This window comes from Psammomys obesus, unplaced genomic scaffold, assembly GCF_907164565.1.
Source record: "Psammomys obesus unplaced genomic scaffold, mPsaObe1.curated_primary_1811, whole genome shotgun sequence".
Classification (NCBI taxonomy): Eukaryota; Metazoa; Chordata; class Mammalia; order Rodentia; family Muridae; genus Psammomys; species Psammomys obesus.
This window is the reverse complement of record NW_026590120.1, coordinates 36,241-58,946: the sequence shown is the minus strand read 5'-3', so window position 1 is coordinate 58,946 and position 22,706 is coordinate 36,241. Positions and strand designations below refer to the sequence as shown.

General features: G+C 51.5%; 1 protein-coding gene across 1 annotated transcript; it reads left to right on the top strand.

Annotated features, from left to right (window-relative positions):
* The first annotated feature begins 410 nt into the window (after positions 1-410).
* Positions 411-21,981, top strand: Bpifb4 (BPI fold containing family B member 4). Its single transcript, XM_055606593.1, has 16 exons — positions 411-513; positions 1,062-1,124; positions 1,497-2,010; positions 2,937-3,041; positions 3,651-3,794; positions 6,126-6,189; positions 6,564-6,624; positions 7,634-7,725; positions 9,189-9,392; positions 11,047-11,100; positions 13,226-13,396; positions 15,714-15,781; positions 17,445-17,487; positions 17,901-17,964; positions 19,634-19,710; positions 21,937-21,981. Exons 1-16 carry the CDS (start codon positions 411-413, stop codon positions 21,958-21,960), a joined length of 1,851 nt encoding a protein of 616 aa, XP_055462568.1. The 3' UTR covers positions 21,961-21,981.
* Positions 21,982-22,706: the final 725 nt, after the last annotated feature.

The following is a 22,706-nucleotide window of genomic DNA, read 5'->3' as shown; positions in this document are numbered from 1 at the left end:
TTTACTTGAACAAATTTAAAGCAGTATCAGGAATTCCGAACTATGTCCTGCTGTGGGACTCCTGCCAGTTTCCTGTCTCTGGGTCCCAGAATTCTGATATGACTTCTAGGACAAGGGTGCCTATCTCTGCTGGCTGGCCAAAGCTGGATGGATGAATGAAAAGGAGGAAAGATGGATGATGGAAGGGTGGATCGATGGATGGATGGTATGTGAGTGGATGGGTAGATAGATGGATAAGAGAACCAATAGATGGGTGAATGGATAGGATAGACAGACGGGTGGCTGAATAGGTAGGTGGATTGGTGGGTGGGTGGACAGATGGATGAATGGGTGCGTGGATAAAGTATGGATGGATGGGATTGTGACTAGAGTGGTGACACTCACTGTCTCAGCAGGAAAGCAACATCAGCATGTGGACTGCTTGGTGTGTGGCTGCTCTGTCTGTGGCAGCTGTGTGTGGCCACCAAGGACCAACCACAGTCCTCAGAATTACAAAAGATGTGCTGGGTGATGGTGAGTCCAGCCACCGCTGGGTGACATGGGAAGGGTAGGGGAGGGGAACCAACTCTCAGTACCTGAGGACCCTCCCCGTGCTAGCAGACCTCATAGTTAGTGGCACAGAGGTTCAGGTATAGGTGCCTCTGGACCTCAAGTCTTTACTCTGTAGCCTGAGAAATGACCTGCTGTGGCCCCAGTCCCTGCCCAGGGCTCCAGTGAGGATGCTGCATGATGACTTCCTATGCACGGATCTGAGAGCCTCACAGCCTTTGGCATCTTCATTCCACCAAATGGAAGCCATTATTCTGGCCTAGGTGGCTCCCCAGGAATTCATAATTCATGGGAAAGTAGACATTATCAAGCCATGAAGTGAGGGGTGCTCAGGAGGAAGAGGAAGAAAGGAAGCCCTGGTCTGTCTCTTGATCTATCACTGCTTCCCCCCTCCCCTCCGGGGTGGTGGTGGAGGTGGCAGGATGAGCCCCTACAAGTAGGGCGATGCTCTGAGGTGCTGCCTACGGACTGGGAAGGGGAGCTCCCTGGCTGACACCCGTGTCTCTCCACAGCCATCTCAGGCACAATTCAGAAGAGCGATGCCTTCCGCTCCGCCCTGAGGGAGGTGCCCATGGGTAAAGCCCGTGCTGATGGTGGAGGGCCCTTCTTGGGTGGGCTGCTTGGTGGAAGTGGCGGGGGCAGTGGTGGGGGAGGAGGTCTCTTGGGGGGCCTGCTTGGTGGTGGGAGTGGAGGAAGTGGTGGTGACCTGTTGGGTGGGGGCCTGCTGGGAGGTGGTAGCGGTGGTGGGGGCCTGCTGGGTGGCGGTAGCGGTGGCGGGGGGCTGCTGGGAGGTGGTAGCGGTGGTGGAGGCCTGCTGGGAGGTGGTAGCGGTGGTGGAGGGCTGCTGGGAGGTGGTAGCCATGGCGGGGGTCTGCTGGGTGGTGGTGGCCTTTTGGGTGGTGGCAGGCACCACTACGATGACTACAGACGAGCTGAATTCCCCCGAGGTGTCGGTGGTGTCCCCTACAACGACTTTCATGTCCGAGAGCCTCCCCCAAAGTACACCAACGGCAGACAGCTTGGTGGCAATTACAAATATGGTCTCATTAAGACGAACGACAACACTGCTCAGCTGGGGGGCAAATACCGCTATGGGGAGATCACGGACTCTGACGGGAGCCTTAGGGACCTACGGCAGGAAGACTACCGCTCTGAAGACCACGCCTACCATCGTGGCGCCGGGCGGTACAGATCGGCAGCAGACCCACCTGCGGTGGGCAGGCTCCACAGGCGCGAGCTGAGGCCTGGAGAGATCCCAGCTGGCGTGGCCACCGGGGCCCTCGGCCCTGGCGGTCTGCTGGGCACCGGGGGCATACTGGCAAATGAAGGCATCCTGGCAGGCCAAGGGGGCTTGCTCGGAGGAGGTGGTCTTCTTGGAGATGGAGGACTTCTCGGAGGAGGAGGTGTGCTCGGTGTGCTGGGTGAAGGAGGCATCCTGAGCACCATACAAGGCATCACTGGGTAAGGACCTGAGATCCACTTGCTGACAGATGAGCCACCAGGCCCAGGGGCTATCTGAGGAGACGTCAACACTGGACATCTTGACAGGTCCAAGTTACACAGTTTGCAGTGTTCACATGAAAGAGGTCAGAAGCCTAGACCCAGCTCTGCCTCTTCTATTTGTGTGTGATGTTTGGACATTCTTTTCATCTCTCTGTCTTTCAGTTTTCTGGTATGTAGAATGACCAGAGTAACTCAATTTCGAAAGAAAAAAAAAAAAAGCCAAGGATTCAAAATCACGTGATACTTATAGCATACCATCGCTATAGTCTCATAACGAAGTACTTTAGAAATATTATAATTATGACTTATAATCCCAGCCACAGTCATTTAACTCAACCAATATACTGAGCTCTTAGGATGTGAGGGACACTTGGCCTGGAGACAGACACACCTCAGTTCCCAGGGAGCTTGCTGGCTGGTGGGGTGTATGGGCTTGGAGAAAGATGCTGGAGCCCAGTCACCCAGTCACAAGGGCTGGCAGAAGCTGCTGGCGAACAAGAACACACAGAATGAGGTCACCAGCCTGGGGCTCGGGGCAGGCAGCTTCATTTAGGAGTACCCTGGCTGAAGTCTGAGGAGTGTGCAGGGAGGCTCCAGCAGGGTCAGTGTCTGCAAAAGATTCAAAGGAAAGGAAAGACACAGACATGCTAATAGATGCCCTGGTGGTGGTGGTGGGGATGCTGGGTCATGTGGATGTCTGCCTTGAATTTCCTTATGCTTTGCCCATGGACCTCAGGTAGGAGGAGAGAGTGTGGGGAGAAGAGGAGTGAGGCAGGGTGTGTGTGTGAGTGTGAGTGTGTGTGTGAGTGTGTGTGTGTGCGTGCGCGCTCTCTGTGGCAGGGGGTGGCAGCAGTCGCCAGCTCACCTCTTTTGCCTGCCTGCAGGCTGCGCATCGTAGAGCTTACCCTTCCGAGGGTATCTGTGAGGCTCCTGCCTGGCGTGGGTGTCTACCTGAGCTTGTACACCCGTGTGGCCATCAACGGAAAGAGGTGTGTTCCCTGACAGAGAGCATGGGCTCTAATGCTGTGGATGCTGCATCCATCGTGGTGGGAGGAGCAGGGGGACCCAAGTGTCCGAACTCCAAGTCAGCCTGTGGTGGTCCCTTCAGTAGGAAAGGCAGCACAGGGTGGTGCTTAGGATCTGGGCAGCTAGAGGTCGGGATCAGCCTGGGTTCTAATACTTAGACAAGTCTCCCAATGCCCCCGAGTCTTCTTGAGCTCACTTGCCCAGGGTAGCAAGGCCACACTGTGGCTGGCTGAGGCCACAGGCAGAGTGATTTCCTAGCCACATATTATGTGGACCTTGGAGAGTGGGCCCCATTTCTCCAGGTGGGGTGAGGTCATGTCTACAAGCTCAGGAGGGTTACCTAAGAAACCAGACTTCGTACCAAGCCCTGTTCGTAGCCTTTACAAATTCTCATTGTCTGAGCAAAAGGGAGATTTGTCACCGTGCCTTGAAGCAGTGGGATAGCACTTGGGCTGGAGCCCCTAGAACCAACGCTAAGACTTGAGGTGACAGGTGCCTGACAGGCCAGCCCAAGACTGAGACACCTGACGGTGAGTGATGCTCATGGCCTCATGGTCACTTGTCCCCACCAGCCTCATTGGCTTCCTGGATATTGCGGTGGAGGTAAACATCACGGCCAAGGTTCGGCTGACCATGGATCGCACAGGCTACCCTCGGCTGGTCATTGAGCGCTGTGACACCCTCCTGGGAGGCATCAAAGTCAAACTGCTTCGGGGGTGAGTGCGAGGTGGGGAGGGCAGGGCAGGGCTGCAGGGCACGGCTGTCACCCCTCCCAGGAAATCAGATGATCCCTCACAGAGGTGACGGATACTGAGCCTTTTACACTGCTGCTGTGGCTGTGTCCGGCCTTGGGTTGGTGATAATTCAAGGGTTGTGCCTTTGAGGCCAGGATGTAGGCATCCACTCGCCTTGGAGAGATCTGACCACATTCACACCTCAGTTCCACTGCTCCTTGCTGTGTGACCTCGAACAACTCTGTTGCTCCGTGAGCCCCAGATCCTGCATCTGGGAAAATGGGGTAAATTCTGTGTTTGGGAACTGAGATATAGGGTATAAAGCAGTTGGTATAGCATCTGGCGTGTTGTCAGAGTTTATGAAAATATATCCGAGAGGGCTTATGTGTCCATGAGTGTCCCAACCCCTAGAGAACGTTCTCATGTGGTTACAGTCAATGTACCCCTGATTTGGGGTGTGTGTGAAGTGACTAAGCCCCTATTGTTTGTCCAGAGAGCTGCATCCCTGGTATTCCTGTGTTGGCCAGCATGTCGTCCCCAGGTCTGGGAGATCCTGGAAGAGGGCACACTCACACCGGCTCAGGGCACAGAGCCTGTCTGTTTACACTCTCAGTCTTTGGGGGCTCCGGTCCCTGTTCTCTTATCTTACTAATCCTTTGGTGCTCTCCCTTGCCCCTCATCTCACGTGGACTCCAGGAGTGAGAGATTCACTGTGCCCCTGCCTCATGTGGCTTCTCTCCAGGGTCCACACATGGATCCTCCCTGGCTTTTATGTTCACTTTGTTCACAATGTCAATGGTCAGAGGTGCAGGCGGAGCTGACGATGGCTGCACATTCTTGCTCTCCTTCTGCTTCCTTGATCACCCCAGGCAGACACCAGTGTGGCTCTGCAGCCCCCATGCCCGCACGCAAACTTCTGCTCTAAAGCCTGTAGCACTTTGCTCTTTCCCTTTATTTAGCTGGGGGACTCTTCTGCACCCAAGGCCTGACATGCCCTTGTCCAACTTCTTAAAGCTGCGTGCTGTGCCTGGATGAGCTGGCATTCATTTGCCCATCCCCCGTTTCAGCCTTCTGTTTCTGTGACATGAATGACTGCCTAACTGTACAAAGATGCTATTTTACAGGAGGCCTGGTATACCTCCTCAATTCCCAGAAGGGGGTGTATGTAGATCAGTGGCACACCGTCTCCAACACACCCACGCATGTGCACCTGTGTGCCCTCATGCACATTCCCAGGGACCCCAGGAGAACCATGACTGGATCAGTCCCCCAACCCCTAAGGTGAATCCGTTTAGGAAGAGGATTGAGGCACACAGCAAGGTGTCTCAGCTGGGTTTTCCTCCAGGATGCTGCTCCACAGCCTGCCAGAGAAGCTGCAGTTGGCTTTTTGTGGGGGAAGGGTCCAGAAACAGTGTGAGGGGTGAGCAGGAGCGGTGTTAAGGAGTGAGCCCACTATGGAGGTTTTGTGTCTGTCTGTCTGTCTGTCTGTCTGTCTGACTGACTAACTACCTGTGCATCATCTGTGTGTGTGTGACCTGTCTCTAGCCTTCATCAGCTGGGATCCAGGCATTGAGGACCCTCTCTGGTCAGGTCTCTGGCCTCCTTCCTGCTCTATTAAATGGCTCCCACCATCCAAGCTTTTCATTTCCACTTACTTGCCTTGAGTGTGAGCCTAATGGCCATATTTTCTTAGCTAGTTTTTCCTGTCCCATCCATAAATGTCTTTTTTTTTTTTTTGAGCACATGGTATATTCTGGATGTTATGCTGTAAACTTAGATAAAGTACGAAATTATTTGGTCCCTTGGGAAAACAACAACCCAATAGCCCTGAAGAAGACCACAGGAGTTGGAGGGAAGGTCTAAGCAGCTGAGAATTTGGGATGTCCCAGCCTCTCTGGCATGACAGAGTCATGACATCTTTGGTTTGTGAAAAGAAGAAAGGAAGGAAGGAAGGAAGGAAGGAAGGAAGGAAGGAAGGAAGGAAGAGAAAAGGAGAGAGGAGAGTAGGGAGGGAAGGAAGGAAAAAGAGGGAAAGGAATGGAGGGGAAGAGAAGAGAGGTTAAAGCAAGGATAGAAGGAAGGGGGAAGTGAGAAAGGAAAGGAGAAGGGAGAGAAGGAGCGAGGTAGTTATGGAGGGAGGGAAGTCTGCTGTTGGCCGATGTGGGCAGGCCTGAGGGAGAGCCCTCTGTCAAGCGCACTGTCCAGGGCTCGGGGCTCTCAATGCCCAGAGCTGGAGTGAGGCGTTGGTGTGGGTGGGCAGCCTGGAGTCCTCCATGCCCAAGTGCCCGCCCTCACCCGCCCCTCCCTCTGCAGGCTTCTCCCCAACCTGGTGGACAACTTAGTGAACAGAGTGCTGGCCAACGTCCTCCCCGACCTGGTAAGGATGGGTGAGAGGGATTGCGTGTCTTCAAGGTCAGACAAGTGACCCAGTGGATTCAAAGGGGACCAGGGCTGCCATGTTCATGTTGGCTGGGACCATCGAGGAGCAAGATGGGAGTCGCAGGCTGAGTACCCACAGCTCTGGACTCCAAGCTGGGGTGCTTTCTTGTTATGTGAAAAGGCCTCATCACCTGCCTAAATTTGCTTCCATCATAATGATGGGAGTTAGGAGAGACTCCCCTCCCCTGGGCTGAGGGGGACAGGCCCCACAGATAACAGTGAAGCCATCCGCGCCACCTGCTGCTTCTGCCATGGTGCCCATTGCTTCCCAGCTTCCACACCTCCTGAGCTCCCTGCTCTCTCTCTCCACAGCTCTGCCCCATTGTGGACGTGGTTTTGGGTCTTGTCAATGACCAGCTGGGTCTCGTGGACTGTAAGTATTCCCTTTTTGCTGTGTGGCCAATGTCTACTGATAGCTGCTTGGCCTGGCTCCAGGGACACTACAGTGGTTGGGAGGAGGATCTAGGGTAGTGGGCTGTCCTTGCGGTGGGGCTGGAGAGATGGCTCAGAGGTTAAGAGCACTGGCTGCTCTTCCAGAGGTCATGAGTTCCATTCCTAGCAACGACATGGTGGCTCACAACCATCTATAATGAGATCTGGTGCCCTCTACTGGTGTGCAAACCAACATTGTATACCTAATAAAATAAAAAAAAAAAAGAAAGAAAAATAATAATCAGGCCTCCCACACTGGCTGTTGCCATTGCCATGGGCAACCTTAGGGCCTGGGAGGTGGGGCCTAGACAACAGAATACCAGGTGGAAGCCTGGCTCTGCCCTGGCAGCTATGGAATCAGAAAGAGTCCTTATTCTCTAAAAGGAGGCAGTGTAGACATTGAGCAGACCCCAAGGACCAGGCTGCAGTGCTACCACCAGTCCCGGATTTCTGAGAAATTGTTTCCAAAAGCTAAGCAGTCCCGGAGCACTTTCTCTCACGTGGCAGCGCCCGCAGCGTTTCAGCGCTTAACTCCCGCAGCCACATAGCACAGCCTCTGCTGTGGGGCCCATGTCTCTAAAGCACCAGGCAGCTTGAGGAGGATTTTCCGAAATGGAGAAGGAAAGTGCAGCAGGCGATGTGTTTATTACAAGCGGCCAGGGAAGTGTAGCTCCAGCGGAGGAGCACACTGCGCACCCTGAAGCCCTGAAGCGTTCGCTGGCGCTGCACGGCTTACAGAGCTTCTCACCGCTGGGGTCGCTCTCCCGACTGTGCCACAGAACCTGAAGGGTGACATGAAACACATTTTACAAGGGAGGAGGTGGGCTCCAGAAAGGTGCAGGGGCTTGCCTGTGGTCACACGGCAAGGAGGAGGCAGAGCTGGCTCTTCCTTGAAGCCACTGGAGGTATGCTTGGAGGGGCCAAAATGTGACCCTCCCCTTTGCCCACAGCTTTGGTGCCTCTGGGGATACTCGGGAGTGTGCAATACACTTTCTCCAGCCTCCCACTGGTGACCGGGGAATTCCTCGAGTTGGACCTTAATGTAAGTGATAGACTGGAAACCTCTCTGAAGTTGAGCGTGGGCTTACCATTGGTGTGCACCACACACACACACACACACACACACACACACACACACACACACACACTGGGAACAACATCTGACCAGGACCCTTTGTGGATTAGAGACCTTCCAGGCCCGAGCTGGAAGCATGCTCACGCACCATTCGGTGAGCCAGGCACGTCCCGAGAGAGAGAGAGAGAGAGAGAGAGAGAGAGAGAGAGAGAGAGAGAGCTTCTTGCTGATGAGTTCAGTGCGCTCTCGGCACTGCACCGAGAGACTTGTTCTTCTGGCACAGAGAGGTGACTCCTTTATCAAGGTCACACAGCCAGTGATTATATGCTGGCGTTCTGAACCCAGGCTTCCCGCTGCTGGTGTCTGCAGCTGCTGCTGGGAGCTTGGGCCTGCTGGAGAAACATTGGCCGCTAGCAGGCTAGTACGCAGTTAACAACCGGCTCTTAATGATTTTTCCAAAGCTCTGCTTGGCAGTGTTGGCTGCTTTTCATGGTATGAGCATGCCCATGGAGGCTGGCGCCAGCCTGGGAAACACGACTACATTGATGTGAAGTTGGGTTGGATCTTGTGGGCTGGGGTGGGCGGATCCTCCAGCACCCCGAGGATCTGGCACTCACTGTACATGGACACCTGTGCAGGCAGGCCATCCCTGGGCCAAGTGGACTCGATGTTCCTCTGAGGCTTTAACACAGAGATGGAGGTACACACAAGTGTCACGTGGTTGTGCTATAATACGTGCACAGACACAAGTGTCCGTTGGAGAGACAGGCTGTCTAGCCTGGGCCTGGCGCTGAGGGTGAAGCAAGGAACTCAACAAAAGCTTTGCTCTAAATTTATGGTCTATCGCAGGAGAAGCCATGTGATTCCTTTAAGTAAACAGGCAGTCACAGACCGAGTGCTGTGACAGTCCCTAAAATAGGGACTAGAATGCACTAGCAAAGTCAACAAGGCCTTCAAAGAGGAAGTAGCCCTTAAACAACAGCTTGTCTAATGAAAGAATGCAATAGTTCATGAGTGGGGGAAGGTGGAGGTGGTAGGGAGGTGGGAGGGTGGCTGAGGTACAGGAGGAAGCTGAGGGCAGAGTAGCTGGCCTCCGAGTCCAGAGAGGTGCCTGGAGTCCTGCACAGGACATCATCTTTGGAGGTGGATGCCCCAGTGTGGATGGTGCAGGCACAGGCTACATTGGCTCACTGTAATGGGCTGAGACATTGGATCTGTGCCATAGGGTATGCGTGTGGGTGTGGGCATGCCTGTGTGTACTTGTAGTTGTAACTGATCATGAAGCAGGAGCCGCCCTGACCTCCTCCTCTATCAAGTAGAGGATGATCTGTTCATAAGAGTAGTTTAGAATCGTGGGAGCAATCAAGCAGACTGTCCAGACACCTCCTTCCAGCCTCCTTTTCTTCCCTCCCCCTTTCTATGCTCCTCAGACTCTAGTCGGGGAGGCAGGAGGTGATCTCATTGACTACCCCCTGGGGCGGCCAGCTGTGTTGCCCAGGCCATCGATGCCAGAACTACCCCCCATGGGTGACAACACCAACTCCCAGCTGGCCATCTCAGCCAATTTCTTGGGTTCTGTGCTGGCCATGCTGCAGAAGCAAGGCGCATTGGACATCGACATCACAGATGGCATGGTGAGTCCACCTCGCAGGGCAGTGAATGGCTGGCCTGGGTCCTTCATAGCCCGTGATTTAGAGGGAGGACTTGGGACGGCTCTGCCTTTTACCCTGTACCCCAGTTAGCACCGAAGATGGTAATCCACCCACCTATTCACTCATTATCCATTCTTCCACACAAACACCAACCCAACCCATCCATTATCTGTCTATCAGAGCCTCTCCCATGTCTCATAGTCATGGTAGTATTCTGCTTCTTGTCCCAGAAGGAAGCAGTTGCTCTCTGTTCTGTTGTGATTTTTTTCAGCCCTTTAGTAAAGGCATAGCATATTCACACACGGGCACCTTAACATGAATATTTAGAATTCTTTCAGTTGGTCAACATGCACGCAAAACTAATCAAATGAGGCATGGAAACAAGACACCAGAACCCTGGAGAAGCACCCAGGAGCCACTCTCCCCACTCCTCTAAAAGATTTCCTGCCTTTAGAACAGCTACAGGATAGTGCAGGCATGCTCATATGCGCTTCACCCAATTTGCTAGACCATATTGTGCCACACGCATTTCATATCTATCCCTTCAGATACCTTCCTCCTGACTTACCTGTCCACTCCTCCACTCCTCCACTCACCATTCATCCAGGCACTTCCCACCCAACAATTCACAAACTCATATAATCATCTATCTACCATCCACATCCATCCATCCATCCATCCATCCATCCATCCATCCATCCATCCATCCACCCACCCACCAACCCATTCATCTATTATCCACCCAGGCACCCATCCTGGGTGTCCACTCTCAGTCTATCTAATCTATCTATCTATCTATCTATCTATCTATCTATCTATCTATCTATCTATCCATCTATCTATTGATCTAACAATTCATCCTCCAATGTGTTGGAAAATTTGAGCTTCCAAGACATGGCATTATAATCTATAAATTTCACAACTTCTTCTAAGAATGAGGTATTATGAAATAATGAAAATCTGTAATTCTGGTGAGAAGAAAGTGTCCACTTAGGTCCAGCATAGGTAGCACTCTTGTAGTTTTAAGTGTCCCTTTTAAACATGTGGCTAGGGCCCTGCCCTGACAGTGCACTTATGCAGGAGGCAATGACTATATTTAATCTGTTGTGTTGGTTTCATGTCCCTCTGTCTCTGTCTCTCTTTCTCTCTCTCTGTGTCTCTATCCTTCTCTCTATCTCCCTCTTTCTATTCCTCTCTCCTTCCCTCCCTCTCCCTCCCCTTCTCCTTCTCTCTGACAAGTGGCACTGCCCTTCATTCTTTATCATTTGCGGTTTTAGGAAGTGAGTAGACATGAAGAAGAAATGAACGAAATAACAGAGAGGAGGTCAAGCAGATTCTAGGCTGTGCACATAAACTTGCTCAAGATTTCCTGGGTTTTATATTCCACTAGAGGAGCACAGTTTGGGCTCACCTTGACTACAGCAAGCTGTGTTTGCTGTAAGTGGCTGGCCCCATCCACTCAGCCATGCGACTGCAATGTGACACGCACAATGGCCACCCTGGGGTGTGTTCTTAGAGTGTGGGCTTTCCAAGGGATGTGTCTGCTTCAGGGTGCACTGGACTCTAGGCGGTGTGTTATGGCACCCGTCTGTCCCCATCGCCTCAGAACTCACATGACCTTGTCTTTGACCCACAGTTTGAAGAGCTCCCTCCACTGACCACGTCCACACTGGGGGCCTTGATTCCCAAGGTATGTCAGCAATACCAATGGTGTCCTGTCTCTGGCTTCTTTCGTGTCCTGAGGGGAACACTCCATGTCACTGGAACAGATAGTTGGTGCTCTGTGGTTTTAAGTGGTGCCCTTTTGGTTAAGAGAAAACAGAAGTCATACTGGACTCTGCAGATACTGATAACCATGAATGGCTTTGCCTCCGCGTTTGGGCAGGGTTCTAACCTGGCTTCCTGGGGTTCAGGATAGGTGTGGAGGCCAGATGCCAGGGGACACAAGAAGGGCTGAGGATGACAGATCCTGAACCCTGGTGGAGGACCAGCCTGCACAGTCTTGCCCTGGCCTGGCCACTCCTGAGCTAGGTGACAATGTAGTACTGGAATTTGAACTCAAGGCCTTGCATATTCTGGACAAGTACTCTTCCTCTGTGCAGCTCTGGACGTAGTCTCAGCATTTCTGAGTTTATTCTCATTATTTGTAGAAGAAGGCTTGTCCATGTTGTCTAGAGGGACACCTAGGGCTGGGCACACACAGGCACAGGGAAGGTCCTGAGGAGTTATCAGGTGATTAGAGAAGGGCGTGTCCCAGTCATATTACAGCTGCCGATGACTTCATCTATCTAAGCTTTTGTTTTTGCATCTGGAAATGAAGGCCCAGAGTGGGCATTTGGCAGATGTTAACAGCTGATACTTACCGATTCCCTTTCAAGTGGAGGTGTAAAGGCAGAACAAAGACCTCCCTATTCCCAACTCTAGTTCTTGGTCTGTCCCCTGGCATCAAAGCACTGTATGTATACGAGGTTCCGCAGAGGGTGGGGGATACTCATTTACAGCCCCCTGTATTATTCTCCATGTCTTTTCATCTGTCTCAGTTCAGGAGAGGGGAGAAATTGGCAATAAAATTTAGCAAGTGTTCGCTACCGCCCTCGTGTGGTTGCATTTGAATAGCAGAAGTGCCTGTCTTAGTTCTGAGCTTCTGTTAACCCCATCGTGGATCTCTGATACTGGACCACTCCCTGTGCACACTGGCACTGCCTCGAACAGCTCATGAGACTGTCTCACAATCTTCTCTTTCACTGAGAGAAGGAGGGTCTGGGCAATAGGCACAGAGAGATCACACACAGTGCCAGATGCCATCAACAAGAACACCGGGCTTTAAATGGCTCAAGATGGTCACAGGGGCTGAGGCCTAGACAAGGTGGGAAGTGGCTTGAACCACAGACAGCAGCTTGACCCAGGCTCTGGTGGCCTCCGGGGACCCTGCTGCTCTGGGGATGCAGTTCCAGCTGCCTTGGGGTCTCTGCCTTGCTAAGTTTCAGAGACTGGGATCCCTCTGGGGAATCGTTTTGAAAATCTCCATGAAAAGCCAGTTGGTCAAATCCCTGATTAGTTTACACTCACGCCCTCGACGGCGATTTTGGAAAATGAAGCAAATGGCTGAATTTACTGAATTTGTGTGTGGACCAAGAGTTCATAGAGAAGACTGTCAACCCACTTGTGCCTAGGCGAAGACCTATCTTCTTAGGCATAATCGCCTTTATCCCCACCGTGGGCAAATTCTGCTTGAGAAACAGTTGCTTCCCACGCCCTCTGAAAGTGACTAAGGGGTTGTCTAACGTCTGGGGCTGCTTTTCATATTTACAAAGAGTTTTATATGGAGTTAACTGGGTATTTAGTAACTGTGACAAAGCAGTCTTTGGGTGAGCTGTCCCTTCAGCAAATTAGCTTTGAGGATTTGATCTGCAGAAGCAGGTTCAAGTGTCCACACTGGAGTACTCAGGGGCCCCAGCCAGTACCTGCTGGTGAATTCAGCCTTAAGATGGCCAGGGGCTGCCTTTATATCCCGGGAAGGGTGCAAAGGGTCCTGTGCCCCCTGCTGGTCACAGACAGTATTCTGTAACAGTTGCTTCTGGCCTCCGCTTTTTCCTCAAGTCCAGGACAAAAAAAAAAAAGTGCCCCAGACTTTGAATAGTTGAATTAATGAAATGTTGACTGTCACTCAGCCCCTGTTCTAGTGCTTTCAGAAGACCCCGCTTGGCTCTGAGCCAGGTCCTGAGGGTCTCCATGTGTCTTGTCTGTGTTTGGAGGCTGGCTGACGAAAGTCCAGTGCTGATGACCCTGCCCATCCTGTCTGGTGCCGCCTACAGGTGTTCCAGCAATACCCCGAGTCCCGACCACTCACCATCAGGATCCAGGTGCCCAACCCCCCGACGGTGACACTGCAGAAGGACAAGGCACTGGTGAAGGTGTTTGCCACCTCTGAGGTGGTGGTCTCCCAGCCCAACGATGTGGAGACCACCATCTGCCTCATTGACGTGGTACGTGTTTCAGGGTGGAGTTCCCCCGCTGGGTCTCACGACAGAGCGTCGGGGGGTCCCGGGGTTCCCTGCCCCCTTCACAGCCCCACAGCCCCACCAGTGGTGAGCCGTCCAGCTTCAGGGTCAGGGAAGCTGGCTCACATCCAGCCTTTACTACTTCTGGCTGTGTGACTGGGTTAGCTCCCTGTCTCTGGGCCAGGCTTTCCCTCTCCTTGAGGAGTGGCAGCTGGGCATTAGTAAGCTGCTTGGAGCAGCTTTGGGGACACCATGGAAATCTTGAGGTGTATCAGTCAGTGTTCAGACAGACAACATAGGCAATACTCACTGGACACTGCTGTGTGCTGTACCTTCTATTGGGTGCCAAGGAAGAGAGAAACAACACCCCCTCCCTTGGGACCTAGTAAGGGACAAAACACAGACATTTCCACAATTATTTAATAACATTTACTTCAGCTGGTAACTGATCACAGGATATTTTTTAGGGCACAAGATGTTTCAGTGCACACATACTGCGTGTAGTAACAGAACCACAGCTGTCAGCACACTCATCCACTCACACAAGCCTCACCTCACAGCCCATCAGCTCACACCCTCACACACACACTCACCTCCTTTCTGCACTGGAAACACTGAACGCTCTCCCTTCCAGTTATCTTGAGGTATGATAAATCTGGTGAACCCTCATCACTTTGCTGTACTATAGAAGATTTCCCAGGGAATCTTTTAAAATAAAAACCATCCTTCTCCCCTGCTTCCCTCAACCCTCAGGAGGAAGTCAATCCCCTAAAAATGTCCCCCAAAGTCCTGCAAGCTGTTCTCTTGGTCACGTTTCAGCTCCTTGATGTTCTTTAGAAAAGTGGAGCATGGCCTGACCTCAGGGCCTTTGCTTGGGCTCTCCCTGGATGGCTGCATAGCTCACTCACTAGCTTACTGCCAGTTTCTGTTTAAATACCACCTTCTCAGAGGCACCTCTCATCACACTGCTCAGCCCTCTCTTCCCAGATCACTCAACCAGAACACTGCTCTCCCGCACTGTGTCTCCCGGTCTTGAAGCCTAATCCTGATATTACAAGATGCATTTGTGAGTTTATTGCTGGGCACAGAGATTGATCCCATTCACCGTTAGATCCTCAGAGTCCAAAACAGGCCCAACACAAGTAAACATTTTGCAAAGGAATATATGGTAAGGGACACCCCTTCTTCTGAGTAAGCTTCTGACAGAACTCAGGGCTCTGGTCCCAGCTGCTGTTTTCACAGTGCTGTGGCTGAAAGGTGGTTCTCTTGGCTCAAGCCTGACAAGCTACTGTGGCCAGGGTGGTGGGTGAGGGGGCTTGTCCTTTCTGGGCATCACCAGATGAGAGGTGGGAATAGGAGTGTGTGCCCTGCTTACCATGTGAGTTTCCATCAGCAGCCCAGGGATGTGAGCCAGCTAAGGACCCTCCGCAGTGACCCATCACTGAGATTGTAGTCCTGGCTTTCTGAGCACACAGCCCTGCCTGGTCTGGCCCAGATCATTCCATCTCAGTCTCAGACTGCTCTCACCTTCTTGTTGTCTATGTTTCTGTTATATAATACTTTCCTCCTCCCCATCTCAGGGCCTTTGCATGTGCCCTCCCCTCTAGTCTGGGTGGCTCTCCACCCTTCATCACCTGCTCAAATCCTACACCCTTCAGTCCTCAGCACAAACTCCATTTCCTCAGGATGGCTTCCAGTGCTAGCTTGGATCCCTGCCACAGGCACTGGGGCCCTAGCTCTTCTTTGCCGTCTTACCAACACTGTCCCCTGAGTTTGTCTGAAGCAGAAGTTAGTTTTCATAAGGCTATTTTATTTCATTTTATTTATTAGAGGAAGGCAGTTGGGGGCAATGAGAAATTTTCTTTTGACAAAGCTCCTGTTTGAAGAGGGGGAGAATCTAGACATTTTATGTATGTTTTATGGGGCAGGGCAATTATGATTGGCTGGGGTGCTGTCCAGTTGTATCTTCAGTGGCTCATTTCCAGCAAGTTTCAGGTCTGCAAGTCCCCTCCTGAAAGGACCTTGGGGGATTTTGTCAACCCCACAATCTTGGGTCTTGGGCATATCTCTGAGAAACATTTACTCAACCCCTATAAAAAGGCTGACTCCTGTGTGAAAGCCACGTGTTTTGGGGTGCTCTTGGCAGTCTCATGCTTATGAGAAGGCCAGGACTTTTGACAGGGGGGTGGCCTTCCATGCTAAGGTGAATGGGGGAACCAACCACTGGGCACTGTGAGCAAGCACTCCGTTGGCAGCAGCCTGCGTGATGGCAACAGTGTTTATTCTCCTTTTCTCCCTCCAGGACACAGACCTCTTGGCCTCATTTTCTGTAGAAGGGGATAAACTCATGATTGATGCCAAGCTGGACAAGTAAGAGGGTCTGTGGTGGCGGGTTTCTGCTCCTCCGAGTGCGTCTTTTGTACCGGGACAGCTGGTGTTGGTTCATGCACTGACACCAGGCAGGAATCAAGGTCAGCCGAGTGGCTGTCAGGGCTGCGTTAACCCAAGAGGCTGCACAGGTGAACATGACCCTGTCTGCTGAGACCACCATGGGCCAAAGCCAGGAGCAGAGCCAAGAGAACCTGCTGCTCTGAGAAGTTCTTCAGGACCCGCCATGGTGCTGGTGATAATGGGTTGCTAGACTACTCTGGGTTCTTCATCCACACTTTGTGGCCTTCCTTGTGGTCTGTGACATCAGGACCTTCACTCTCTTCTTTTAGAGATGAGAAACCAGGGCTCGGAGAGGTGTGTGTGTTAACTCAAGAGCACATAGGGAGGAGCTAGGAGCCAGTGCAGGTCCCACTGCCTGCTACCCTGAATGCTGAGCACTGTCTGTTTAGTCCAGCAATACCATCCAGTTCTGAAAGTGATCACTGACTGGCTGTGTGACGTCAGCCATCTGACTTCTCTGAGCCTCAGTCTTCTCATCTGAAGATGGGGACAATAGCCTCTACCTCACAAGATACATGAAAAATACAGCCATCCATTGGGTATCTCTGGTGCAGACACAAGGTTCTAGAAGTGTCTCTGTTTAATCTTGACCCAACTATGCAGAAATAAGTGGTACTATCACCCCCATTTCAAGGATAATGAGATTCTACTTTGGACTGTCAGCTCACCCTTAGTTCAGGGTAAATGTTCTTGATGATCGGTGGTTTTGAAGCCCAGTAATGGAAGACACTCATGGGTGGTGCTCTTTGGCCACCTAGGACAGTCCCGGGGGCGAAGGAAGGGGAGATGGCCAGCCATGTCTGGTGAGAAGAGCAGCAATAGGGAGATCAGGGACTTCTGGAAAGAAGACAGGGGCTTCCCAGTGTGGAGAGTGACAGTTTGTAGACTGTGAACGCTTTGAGGTGGCGTGGGAAGGAGAGGGCTGGGCCTGGACCCCAGCATGTCCAGCTTGGAGAGTGTTCTCCTTGGGAGGCTGCTGTCTCTCCAGATGGATACTAAACTTTCCTTTTGAGCAGCCACAAATGCTCTCTGCCTATTGGGAGAGCCTGTGAGTCCATCAAGGCAGGGCTGTGGGGTGCAGTGAGACAAGGACCCTCTTGGTGCAGGGTACAAACTCACACCCAGGCCTCCCTCTTCAGGGTAGCACTGGAGCAGAGTGTACAGGCTCTGAGGAGAATCTGTTACCCATCCCTCGCTCTGTGGCTGAGCTGAAAGACCCTGCAGCCTCAGCCTGGGGTCAGGGGTGATATGAGAATCAAGTGAGAGACAGTCCATGTCCACCCAGAGCACAGGCTACATATCACACATGGTTCCGCCTGCTCCATAGGGTCCCTCATTTAGTCCTGACAGACCAGGAAACTGAGGCACAGAGGGGTGAAGTTCCTAAGATCCCACTGCCAGTCTGTGGCAAAGCTATACTTCCTGGCGAACATCTATTAGCATGGTGTCTGGAATATTTTTGGTGCTCAGTAAAGGAAAGTGAGCTGCTCTGACTCCATGGGTGCTGGTGGAAGGGCTTCTGACAGTTGGTCGTGAGTCCTGGGTCACTGCTGCTTTCAATGAGCCACATCTTCCTCTGCAGGACCAGCCTCAACCTCAGAACCTCAAATGTGGGCAACTTTGATGTAAGTATTAGGGTTTAGGCACCAGAACAGACCTTTTTGAAAGGTCCACACCCTCTGAGCCTAGCTGAAGCCAGCAGGGCTGGGATTTGCAGGACCTGGCATTGCTGCTGTCACCCCCTCTCAGGGATGGAGACCCAGGCTGCAGAGTGAGAAAGGGGTGGGCATGGACTCACAGCTCCTGCTTAGCTGCAATGACACTGCTTATTTCCTTGCCTCTGGCCTCCTAGAAGCCTTAATCTGATCCTCCTTTTCTCTGTACTGTGAGTAGGTGGGTCAAGGGCCCTGAGGGGCAATCATCTGGACCCTCTGGGGTTCTCTCAAGGCAGCACTAGGCCTTCACCTTGGACCCCAGGCCAGCCAGGGTCCTTCAGAGCTGGCCACAGCCCTGCCTGAGTTTAGTTCTTCTTCCTCAGGTGTTCATCTTGGAAATGCTGGTTGAGAAGATCTTTGACCTAGCATTTATGCCCGCGATGAATGGTAAGAGTGGGTGCCCATGCCTCTCTGGGGCGTGTGGCTTGGAAAGCCGGAAACTACGGGCTTATAGGGATTGTGTGCAGGCCACACTGCACTCTGGATACTGTACCGTAGCGTTCCCCAGGACCCCATCCAAACAGACTGAGGGAACACTCTGAAGGACAAGATCTCGCTGTGTAATACAAGCTTGTGGTCCTTCCCCTTCACTTGCCACTTACCTGTTGGGGTTACAGGGGTAAGCCGCTGTGTCCACGCTAACATTTGTCTTTTCAGTTCTCTGCTTTTCAGTTCTCTCCTATGAGAACTGTGGGTACGTTTTTGAGACACAGAATAAGTTTCAGAAGGCACCACCTACAGAAGGGTCGCCTGAACATCTGAACATTTAGCGCCTCCTTTTAAACTCTTCCCACTTCTGCACCTTCAGGATCACCCTGACTCCTTAAGTGTCACAGCAATCTAAGAACAGAAATCTAGCAGGGAGAGAGGGAAGTGTCAGGACTGGGTAGGCCAGGGCTGGAGACTCTTGACCTGGCTTAGTACTCCTGAGGCGAGTCCACGTGGTGTCCCCAGATGCAATATGTGACCTTCAAACCAAGAGATTTGACTAGATCTATGCTTCCCAAAGTAGGTTCCACAAAGCAATAGCACCTTAAATGAAGGGTTCTGTGGCCGAGTGAGGCTGGGACAGTGTAGTTACCCCTGTAGGGCAGGCCCCAAGCACCCCAGCTGACAAGTCCAGTTAGTCCCAAACTCCACCTACCCTTTCCTCTGCCTTCCTCTTGTCTTTCTTCTAGAACATCAATCAGCAAATATATTTAGTCTCTGACTTTGTTTTTAAAGTTTCATTATTATTATCACTACTGCTACTATTCTCATACAGTGTGTGTGTGTGTGTGTGTGTGTGTGTGTGTGTGTGTGTTAGAGGACAGCTATGTGAAGCTGGCTCCCTCCCTCTTCCTTTCTATGAGTTCTGGGGGCTGAACTCATGCCACTGGCCTCTGCGGCAACCCCTGCTGAGCCGTCCAACCCTCCCTTCTTTTTGCTCTGGCGTCCCTAAGCCAAACAAACGCCCGCAGCGGTCACATGTTGGGGTCTGCTTTCATCTCATCGTTCTGTTTCTGCACTTAGCAAATACTTTTCCTCTTCTTTGACACTAGGGACATAGTCCCTAAGGAATTGTCATAGGTAAGTATGACAGGTGCAGAAACAGAATTACTGTGTCCTTGTTTTTCTGGTGACAGGAGTCAGGAGTGGGGCAGGAGGAGCATCTGCCCAGAGTTAGCGGCCTAAGGTCTAGGAAGCACTGTAGATGACAAGACCTGGGAAGAGCCTCAGGGGAGGCTCAGAAGCCACAGGGAGGGACTGGGGATGTAGCTCAGCTGGTAGAGTGCTTTTCTGTATGCATGCTATCCCAGGTTCAGTCCCCAGCACCATAAGCTGGCCATGGTGGTGTATGAGGCACTTGAAAATGAGGCAGGAGGATCAGAAGTTCAAGGTCATCTTCAGCTACAAAGCAAGTTTGAGGCCAGCCTGGGCTTCTAGGCAGGAACCACAAGGACAAAAGCTGAGAGGCAGAAAAGACAGCTGTGGTCTTGCAAATGCTGATTGCTTTTGGCCAGACTGTCCCCTCTTGGCCACATGGCTTGACTTGACTCCCCCTATCTTCTTACAGCTATACTGGGTTCTGGAGTTCCTCTGCCCAAAATCCTCAACATTGACTTCAGCAACGCTGACATTGACGTGTTAGAGGTAAGGAGAAACAGAAAGTGTGTGTGTGTGTGTGTGTGTGTGTGTGTGTGTGTGTGAGAGAGAGAGAGAGAGAGAGAGAGAGAGAGAGAGAGGGTTAAGATGTTCTCCTTCAAAACACAGGACCAGGACTGAGGGAAACAAGGTACAAAGCTGAAAACTCTTGTGCCTGATGCTCCCATTTTCCAGCTGGGAAATCTAAGGCTCCAAGCAGTACCAGGTGTGCCAAGTTGAGGTGTGACATAGTTCACTGAACACCTACTTTGTGCCACACACTATGGGGAGCTGGGAGCAAGTTCAATCCTAGCTCCAACCTGTCTCCCCCAGCCCACCAGAGATCCACACTCCTGAAGTAACTGACAAATTAACTGCACTGATGGCAGGTGACTTGAAAGCCAAATTGAGGGGCTTTGATTCCATTGTAAGGACATGTGTGAGCAGCACGTGACCTGTGAGAAGTGTAGGCAATGTTCAGCCCCATATCACGCAGATGAACATTCAAGCCAAAAGTCACCCCCCCATCATACACAGCAGTTCTCATCTTGGTGTTTTGAGGGAGAAATCTCACGACCCAGCATTAGCTATTGTAACCAATGGGCTGGGACCCAGGGCAGGACTGGCACAGCTTTATCGTCCCTGTCATCATTTCACCGTTTGCTGAGCATGTGTCCTGTTTACCATGTCATGAGTTCAGTCACAGCTGCAGCTGGGGGCCCAGCACAATTTCCAGCTGATGTTTGGACCTGTTATCATTATGGCACTGTAATGGCAGAGAGTAACACACCAGGAGAAGGACTGAATGTCAGTGGGACAGACCACTTACCCAAAGTCACTGTGCTGGAGTTTGCAGGGAAATAACATGCACTGACTCCAAAAGCTGCCCCTCTGAGGAGCTGTGCCCACCCCAACCCCAAGGCTTTGAAACTGGGTAGGAATTAAATTTTCCTTCCTAAACAATGACTCATGACTATTTTCATGTCAAAATAGTTACTACTTTATATAAATGGCTTGTGCTTATTTCTCCTTCATATCCCAGTATGGAAATTGTGTTGATCTCTAAATTAAGCTATATAATATATCCAGAGTAATGAGGAAATAGCACAGTACTGTAAGGAAGTGTAAACACTTGTAGGCAAATTTGAAGATAAGGTCAGCTCTGGGCCTGGCCTTGCAGCCTCAGGTAATGTGGGTATATATAGCCATTTATTTTATCTTTTTGTTTTGATATAATTTTAAATTTACAGAAAAATTAAAAAAAAGTAAGACCAGATCATTCAAGAATGCTATTTTCCTAGCTCCCCTTCATCTTGAGGCTCCTACTGACCAAAGCCAAGCAGTGAGCACCAGTGCAGGGCTCCATCAGCTGCCCTTCATGTCCTCTATCTGGCTCAGGGTCTGCTCTGGGATGTCCCATATTGCATTGTGTTGTCCTGTCTCCTGTGTCCTGCCACCACATGGAGCCTCACTGTTTCATTGGCTTCATGACCATGACATTTTCTGTTTGTGGGGAAGGCCTCAGCTTAGACAGAACTGATGCTCCCTCGTGGTGGGGCTAGGGTTGTCTCTCCCACTGTCCCCTGCCAGGACACAGTGTATCCACTTGGCTTCTCCTGGACAGTCCGCTGGTCATCACTACCTGGTTCCTGCCTGGCTTCCCCACCATGAAGCCACTGTCTTTCCCTTTGACACACACACATACCTCATGCAGGAACTCACAGACGCCCACATGTCCTGTTTCCCATCTCACCCCCACTTCCTTTGGCTCCTGTCAACAACAGTTATCTCCATGTGTTTGTCTGCTGCTATTTCCTGCATATGTAATTCCTTTTACGCTTATTAATAAGAATTCTTATGTAAGAAATAGCCATCTCTCACCTCCCATTACTTATGTGTTTACTCAACCATCTATAATAAGACAGACTCATTTTATCCTGGGTTATAATCCAATTCTTCATTTTGTTGTAGAAAACCCTTCAGTTATGTGTCCTGGATTTGGGAAGGCTGTAAACAGAGGTGTAGGCCCTCTTCTCCAATTTGCTTGAAAAGGGAGATGAGGGACAAAAAGGGCAGTGTCCCACACCTTACCCAAGATCCTCTGTGCAAGGCAAGATAATGGTTGAGACAGGTGGTCCACCCAACTTTGTTCATCCCAGGAGATGGCAAGCAAGTGGTCAAGGCTGCAGCCAGTGCCACCCACCTGCTCACCTGGTTCTCTCTTCTTCCCTGAAGGACCTTCTGGTGCTGAGCACATGAGTGACAGAAGCAGATGCTATGAGAAGCCGGAATCAGCTTCAGAGAAGACTGGCCTGGACACCGCCTTGGTCTCAAGTCCCTTCAGCCTTCACCACAGATCCCCTCCAAACCCTCCCACCCTTCTCCCACCCAGCCCTAACCCTGGGAAAGGATGCAGCCACTGCCCATTGGCTAACAATGCCATGCTCAGGACAGCATGGGCACTGAGATCTTGTGTTTTCAATAAAACATTTCACTTTCCCTGCACTTGGGGTGTCTCCATGAAGGACCCTCCTGAAGCCTAGTGTTTCCTTCCCTTCTTGACTGTGCCTTGGGCATTGGCAGTGGAACTATATCTGCCTGGAGGATGACACACTAAACACCATGCAGAGTTGCTGGCTGGGGGACAGGGTGGGGATTGAGACTTGGATTCAGCTTTAGTGACTTCCTTCTGAACTCATCTTGGTGCATACCTCTTGCCTCAGTTTTCCCCACCACTGCTCAATGCACATGGAAGGCCTGGACCTAAGATCAACAAATTCAAAGCCATCAGACATCATGTTACTAAAAGATGGCCATGGCCTACTATTGTGTCATTATGACCAGGTTCCCCTGTCCCTTCTGGCTTTTGGTTCCCTTCTCCCCTTCCCCTCCTCTTGCTTTTAAGCTGTGACTTGCTCTGGTACAGACTTGTGGGCAGCTGTATCCCATATTCTCCCAAAATAACATGCACACACACACACACACACACACACACACACACACAC

Excerpts from the sequence above, each read along its gene's own strand:
- Bpifb4 (XM_055606593.1), top strand. The coding sequence starts at position 411 with ATGTGGACTGCTTGGTGTGTGGCTGCTCTGTCTGTGGCAGCTGTGTGT. Across the intron at positions 2,011-2,936 it reads ACCATACAAGGCATCACTGG|GCTGCGCATCGTAGAGCTTA; the intron begins GTAAGGACCTGA and ends GCCTGCCTGCAG. Across the intron at positions 6,625-7,633 it reads CCAGCTGGGTCTCGTGGACT|CTTTGGTGCCTCTGGGGATA; the intron begins GTAAGTATTCCC and ends CTTTGCCCACAG.